The 7,631-nt window shown below is 46.4% G+C and overlaps 1 protein-coding gene across 1 annotated transcript; it reads right to left on the reverse strand.

Annotated features, from left to right (window-relative positions):
* Window positions 1–2,818: 2,818 nt before the first annotated feature.
* On the reverse strand, window positions 2,819–3,818 carry LOC119293898 (transcription repressor OFP12-like). The gene has a single exon (XM_037572230.1). It carries the CDS (start codon window positions 3,723–3,725, stop codon window positions 3,111–3,113), a length of 615 nt encoding a protein of 204 aa, XP_037428127.1. The 5' UTR covers window positions 3,726–3,818; the 3' UTR covers window positions 2,819–3,110.
* Between the last annotated feature and the right edge of the window lie 3,813 nt (window positions 3,819–7,631).

The following is a 7,631-nucleotide window of genomic DNA, read 5'->3' on the forward strand; positions in this document are numbered from 1 at the left end:
AGAAATACCCCTCCGAAATTAGGTTGGGGGGAAGCACTAGAGCAGGGCTCGCATGGGGAGGGGGGGGGGGTCAGATGACTCAGTCAACAACACCTGCACCATGATCCCTACCATGACCTCCACTGCGATTAGGCTGCAGTTGTATTCTGCCCCTATATATGTACCCTCTTGAGAAGTGGTTCTTTTCCTTGGGTACAAGGAAATCTTGCAAATCCAACAGCCAATCCGCGAAGTTGGCGGAGTTCTTGGCGTGCCCGTTCATGGGGGCGGAGCGGTAGGCCGACACAGTGGATACAGTTATCAGTTATGGAGTTGTGCACCTTGGAGAAGTCGAGGGGCCTGTAGGTAAACCAAGCAACACGTCACGATAACCTGACATGTGTGTCCCAACTGACAGACAAGTAAATTTCTTAAATAGGTGTAATCATGAGACTTTTTATTTGTTCAATGGGGTAATTGGTGTCTCAAATGCACAATTAGGAGGATAAAAAGTGAAGTTCACTTGTGTATTCTTTTGAGTTGGAACTTTTATACTGTAAGTATTAAATTTATTTCTTTGCTAGAAAACTTTCAATCTATTCATCATCGATCATGATAATACAACGAATATAAAAAATAATAAAAATTACATTCAGATCCGCAGACCTCCTAGCAACGACTACATGCACTGAAGCGAGCCGAAGGCGCGTCACCGTCATCGCCTCTCTCTCCCAGGAGCCGAGCAAAACTTGTTGTATTACATAGTCAAAAAGTCGTCGTGCTAAGGTCCTATACGACCCGCGCACCAGAACAGCAACCGCCGCTAAAATTTTTAGATCGCAAGGATCTAAGATGTAGACACACGAACACACACGAACAAAGACCGGATCCACGTGGATCCACCGAACACAAACGCTGACCGAATCTTGCGAGATCCGCCGAAGTTAAAACTTCACACGCCCTCTGATGACGCTAGAAGCACCACCAGGACGGGGGCTAGACGGGAAGAATCTTATTCCATCTTGAGAGCCGCCGCCGCCTCATCTCTCTAAGTAGGGTTAAACCCAAGAAAGCTAAAAACACCAAAAAATGAAGTCCTCATGCCGGCACGGACCAAGATCCACCACGCCTCCATGGTCCTAAGGCCACAAGAGATGAGGTAGACTGGCGCCGGCGCCGACGGGAGGCAGAGGAACCCTAGCCGCGGCTGGGTAGGGGGGGTTCTTTTGTTAGCGTATGTTTTAAATTAGTGCTTCTAATTTAAGGGCCAATGGATGCACCAAGTAAACTGAAATGAGGCATATGAATACTCTGTGCCACTGAATAACTCGTCATAGATATGGATTGTTTTGCACTCTGTATATGCCCTAGTCCTTGCAATATCACCACCAATTCCGCTTCTCGGAGTGCGGATGCTTGTTGTCACAGTTGTTCCATTCCCAGCCCTATTTGTGGTTCCAGAGTAGAAAATGTGTGTGTGAAAAGTGTCACCGGCGCATAACCTCTATCCATTTTTACACAGTATTTCTTGGAGTCCACTGCATCTGCACCCTCCACCAGAGGCACCAAATCTGCCTTTTTGGCAGTCCCTGGTGCTGGTGCCAGCGAAGCCCTTCTGCCGCCTGTCGTGTGTGCAGTGTGCCGCTCTCCCCACCACGCGGCCCCGCGCGTGGCCGGCCGTCGACCATCGGAGGTGATTTACTGATTTGGTCGGCGTCGCTGCCGGCCAGGACGGGAGGATCAAAATGATCAGACCACAAGACCAGCAGCGCTGGCCGGTGGTGCACTTGGATCTTTATCACACTCCTCCTGGGTGCTCTGCTCTGCTCTATCTGTTGCTGCAGGGATCGCAACATGTCTTCCATGACATGCCGCTGCTGCGTCGAGGTCGCCTGCTTTGCTTTGCTTTCCGGTTAGTTACGCTACGCATCATCAGCAGGGTAATCACGTAGGCCCCGGCCGGAGCACACATATTTTGCCTGCCTGCATCTGCATGTGATCCGATTCATGGGCAAAGCGGCCATGATCTGCGCGGATCTCCGCTCGCGGTTGCACTGTCAGTGTCGCCCCTCACTCTCACCGGCTTCGTTGCTTTGCCTTTCGCCATTGCGGCCGGCTCTTTTTGGATAGGTTCGTCGGGAAGGCACGGGGGAGAGAGTGACGGTCATTGATAAATCTCAGTCTTCTTAATTTCGGACGGGTCCTCTCGAACAAGAGGAAAAGATTGGTGCGTGATGGTTACTGGTTTACCACGCGTCCACGATCTATCCGTCGGCGGAATAGTTCAGTACAGCGGCCATGTGTGAGCAGGGCAGAGCTGCCCGTGTGAGTGACAGAGTGAGGCTATGCGCGTACGGCAGCGGTTGGTTTTGCACGGCGTCTGTTTATTATTGCGTCCTGCTGCTGGATCCGAAGAGCCCCTCTCTCTCGCCCGTCTCAAGGTGCGTGGCGCAATTGCAAATGGCGATCCCAAAATTACTCGGTCCAAGAGTAAAAAAACGACAGAGCTGTATTCACATTTACTACAGTATATTACCTCCGTTCCTAAATATAAGTTTTTTCTTAAAGATATCAATGCAAATTAAATACAGATATATATATAGATATATGTTAGAGTGTAGATTCACTTATGTTGCTCCGTATGTAGTCTCTTATTGAAATCTCTAAAAAGACTTATATTTAGAGACCGAGGGAGTATAAACGGTCACGGCATAACCTTGTCTGACATGACCTGTGCGCGCACTCTATTTAGTGCTAAACTAGCCTTCAGATGCCGCAACAGAAAGATAAAGGACACAGTGAAAAGAGCAGGGAGGTGGCCGAAAAGACAAACGCAATTACACAAAGAAACAAAGCGGTGCAATTGTAGAAGCTAAGATATTCCCCGTCTTCGCTAGCACGCTCACGCCTTTCATAAAGAGCAAAAGCAACGCCCACACAAAGGTACAAAGCGGCTTTTGTCACGAAATTGCACACGAACAATTTTTTTTACAGTCAGATCAGATGCATGGCCTGTCTGCTGGGAACTGAGCACACAGCACCAGCATCTTGCACCCCAAAAAAATATGAGAAATGGACGAACGTGTTGAGCTCCGCAGGCAGGCAGGCAGGCAGGCACGTCGACGCAGCTGCTACATGCTGCCGTGCTGCTCGTCGGCGTCGAGGTCGTCGGTGGCGGTGAGGCGGAGGAGGAGGTCGGTGAAGGCGCTGACGATGTAGCGGTGCGCGCGCTTGTCGTTGAGAGCGAGGTAGCAGAGCAGCAGCTCGTGGAGGCGCGCCCTGTCGCCGCGCCGCCGCGCGTCCAGCCGCAGCGCCGCCGACATCTCCTCCATGGACCGCAGGAAGTCGGCGTGCGGGTCCGGGGAGTAGGTCGGCACCGCCACCCCGGCCGCGCCCACGCCCAGGACGGCCGCCGCGTGCGCCGCCGACGAGTCCACGATGGAGTTGGACCGGCCCGGGGAGGCGAGGAAGAACCGCCGCGACGCGATGGCCGACGACAGCCCGGAGTCCACGGCGAGCGCGGACGACAGCGGGCACTCCTTCGCGACGTCGGCGTCCCCGCCCCTGCCGCCGTCCCGGAGGCACGCGTTCTTGAAGCGGGCGGAGGAGGAGGACGAGCGCGGGGAGGTCGCCGGGGTGGAGGTCGACGCGGCCGACGTGGACGCCTCGTCGGGCGGCTGCACGGGCGCCGGCGCCCCTGGCGCGGCAGAGGACGGCCGCCGGAGCCGGGAGAAGCAGCCCAGCATGCCGCTTTGAATTCTTGCCTCGAAGCGGGCTCAGCTAGCTCCTTGGGCTCGCTCTCTTGCCAGCTCGGCTGGAGAGAGCGGGGAGGTGGTTGTGCGCGGTGAATGGAGTGAGAGCGTGGTGGATGCTGAGGGGAGTTTATAGGGGAAGTGAAGTGAAGTGAGTGGCGCCTCGTCAGGTAGGTAGGAGGGGCTCACCTATTATTGGACGTATTGAGTTCAGTGCAGAGCTGACAAGGGTACATTAGTTTGTCCGAGAAGAGAAGGGGTATAATTACTCCCCGACCTAATTAACAGGTGGAGTAGATGCGGCTTCCTCATGCAGGGATTATTCGCAGGTTTCTAGATTAGGCTTTGCCATTTTCTTGTCTAAGAAAACTAAAAGATTGTCCAGGTTCATAGATTAGATTGCCTTTTTTTTGTTCGAGGAGGATTGGATTTTTCTTAAGGGAAGCTGCACGACTCTGTTGGGTATTTTTATTGGTTTTCAAACAAAAATAGGTACAAAATGTTCTGTACAACAAAACTATGACAACTGCCATGTCAATTATTTGAATGCATCAACCCATGCTTGAAAGCCTCCATAGTAGCTGCTCTGTAGGTAATCCAGTGCATCTCTTTTTTAAATATCCTCCCGCAAAAATATAGGTTTGGGGGAAGGCCTTTAAAATATGGAGTCATTCCTGGTGAACCATATAGCCCAAGAAGCTAGGATGATGATCTCCAGAGAGAATGGAACACCAAGAAGGGCTTTTAAGTTGTTGATCTCATGTTGGATGCCCAGGAATGTAGGAGCCCGTGTAGGACATAAATAAGTCCAACAACATTTGGCAAATGGGCAATGTAGGAAAAGGTGATTCCATAGTTTCAAGAACTTGTAGGCCACATAAAACACAAGCATAATCAGGAATGAAGAAGTTTTTCCGTTGGAGCATGGATCTTTTGTCTGCCTTTTATGAAGAAGCAATCAGAAGAAAATATTGTCTTTCAGTTGACAACAAGTTTTCCAGATCCATGCCAGTGCTGGAATGAAATCCTGATGACCAGTGAGATTCTGTAAGCTTGAGAAACCTGAAAAACTTATAGCCCTAGATGGAAATTGCTAGATATCTGATGTCTGTCTTAGATAGGTATACTATAGTAGCTCCATCAGTTGCTAATATTGATCAAAAGCCTCTTCTGACAAAGGTAGAGGGAAGTGCTCTAAAATGTCTGTCAAGGAACCAATAGCGTGTAAGGAGATCTGTTGGTTCTCGGAGAAGGAGAATAGATGTGGCCAGAGTTGCATTTTGGTAATATCATCCCATCTATCACTCCAGAAAGCAACTGAACTGCCATCCTCAATCAAACATGTTGCATTTTCCTTGTACTGGGCAGAAGCTTTTAGCAATCTCTCCGCCAAAAGGAGCAGTGAGAAGGACTTGCAGAGGTGAGGCCATGTGGATATTAGAATTCCCAAATTAGATGAACCCAAGGAAGGTCACAATGATTTAGGAATTTATGCACCATCTTTAGTAAAAGGCCAATGTTTTGAGTGTGCAGGTTCAACACTCCCAAACCACCTTCATTCTTGGGCTTTCATACTAACTCCCAGGTAGCAAGCGGTGGAGACTTTAAGTTCCAAGTATTTGCCCCTCCAAAAGCAATGTCTCCTATATTTGTCTACTTGATCTATGATTCCTTTGTGGAGAAGCGGACAATTCATAACAAAAGTTGGAAGTGATGAAAGTACTGCATTAACTATCAATAGTGTGCCATCATAGCTCAAGAATTGTGGGCGAGAGTTCAATCTCTTCTAAATCCTCTCAATAATGTACATCAAGAACTCCATCCACACCTAGATATGTGAATGGAAAAGTCCCAATTTGATGCTCTAAAATGCTGCAAAGGTTGGTATCTCTTCTTGTGGGATGTTGATAGGTACCAGGTTTGATTTCTGAAAGTTGACCTTTAAGCCAGATGCATGTGAAAAGAGATCCAACAGCCCCTCCAAGTGCTGTAGTTGATTAGGGCAAGCTTGCATGATTATTAGGGTATCATATGCATACTGCAGGATTGGAAAATTAGGGCAAGATATAGGGGGGATTGGTGGCTCAATAAACTGTTTTTGCATGGCATTATTGAGAATGGTTTGAAGAAAATCTGCAGCAATAACAAAAGGCAGGGGAGAGAGGGGGTCACACTGCCTAACTCCTCTCTTGCACACAAATTGTTTTCCTGGAACACTGTTAAGGAGTACAACAGAAGTACCAGTTGATAGAATTGGCTGATCCAATTGCATCATTTATTGCCAAACCTTTTCTCCTTGAGAATAGCCATGACCATTCCATGCTCAACCTTGTCAAAGGTCTTTTCAAAGTCCAGTTTGAGCACCATAGTGGGCTTCTTATTGAGTAACATTGAAAAAGATATTCATATGCTCAAGCAATGCACTCATGAATAATTCTTGCTCTGATGAAGCCATGCTGATTAATATGGATTAGCTGAAGAATGATGGATTGAAGCATGTTTTCCAATAACTTGGTCAACAACTTAATTGTGCAGCTGAGGAGTGAAATAGGCATGTAGTCATTGACTCCTGAAGCCCCTGGCTTTTTTTGGAATTAGAGTGATGAAACAGTTGTTGATGCTTTGCAAACAAAGTTCCCCTATGTAGAATTTATCATAGAGATCATAGAAATATCTTTTTATAATGTGCCAGAATTGAAACAACTCATGATTGCTTTTCTTATCCTACAATTTTTTTTAAAAGATAACCATGCATAAAAAAACCCAGGTTTGCTTATTCTCACTCGACTAACAATGACCTAAATCTCAGTCGGTACTAAGTATTCTACATTTGAATATTAGATCTATGCTACTAGATTTATTGTTCATGAAGTTGGGAGTCCCATGGTATGTATGGCACATGAATCGATTACATAAGAATTTGGAAACCCCAATCTTATGGACCAAAGAGCCTTCCAATGATGACCCAAAATATCTATAAATACCACACAAATGCATGCATGAAGACTTATCATTATACCAAACATTGAGTATTGTCTTTAGGCCTCTTTTCTGCAGTTATGCTTTTTTGCAAATTTGCAAATAGGTTTTTTTGCGTGCAATTGCATCTTTTTGTGAACTTTTGGGTCAAATATTGGGGGCCTTTATTTCATTGTTGTAGTATTTATTTTTTTGTACTAAAAAGAGTATGTGCATGCCAGAATCGATCAGACTTAATAAACTTTTAGACACGCTACATTATCCCCTATTTTAACCATGTACACATATACATGCAGATTGATATGTGAAAAGCGGATGTATGTGCTAGATTAGTTGATACTGCATGCGATGTCACCGAATAGGATATTTTATTTCTAAATATCATATATACTATACATTAATTACTAGAGATGCTTAAAAGTGAAAAATTTCTACACACATGAAAAAATGTTAAAATAAAAGATAAACCTTCAAACAATTAAATGTGATAGGATTTCAAACTCCCATAGAATTTAGAATTCATGTCTAAATCAGACGACTATTGATGGACCAAGCTCTCAAATCCGATGTCTATATTGTTTGACGAAAGATTCTACGATCATACTGCAAGATGCTAGCCTCTTGGACGACGAAAGCAAGAAGTGGCTCAAAATGAAGAAGAAGAAGATCAACAAGAAAGAGATTGAGGCTTGCAAGGGACGCGAAAGATTCTAGGATCATACTGCAAGATGCTAGCCTCTTGGATGACGAAAGCAAGAAGTGGCTCGAAATGAAGAAGAACATCAACGAGAAATAGATTGAGGCTTGCAAGGGACACGAAAGATTATAGGATCATACTGCAAGATGTTAGCCTCTTGGATGACGAAAGCAAGAAGTGGCTCGAAATGAAGAAGAAGAAGATCAAGGAGAAAGAGATTGAGG

This window comes from Triticum dicoccoides, chromosome 4B (assembly GCF_002162155.2).
Source record: "Triticum dicoccoides isolate Atlit2015 ecotype Zavitan chromosome 4B, WEW_v2.0, whole genome shotgun sequence".
In the NCBI taxonomy this organism is placed as follows: Eukaryota; Viridiplantae; Streptophyta; class Magnoliopsida; order Poales; family Poaceae; genus Triticum; species Triticum dicoccoides.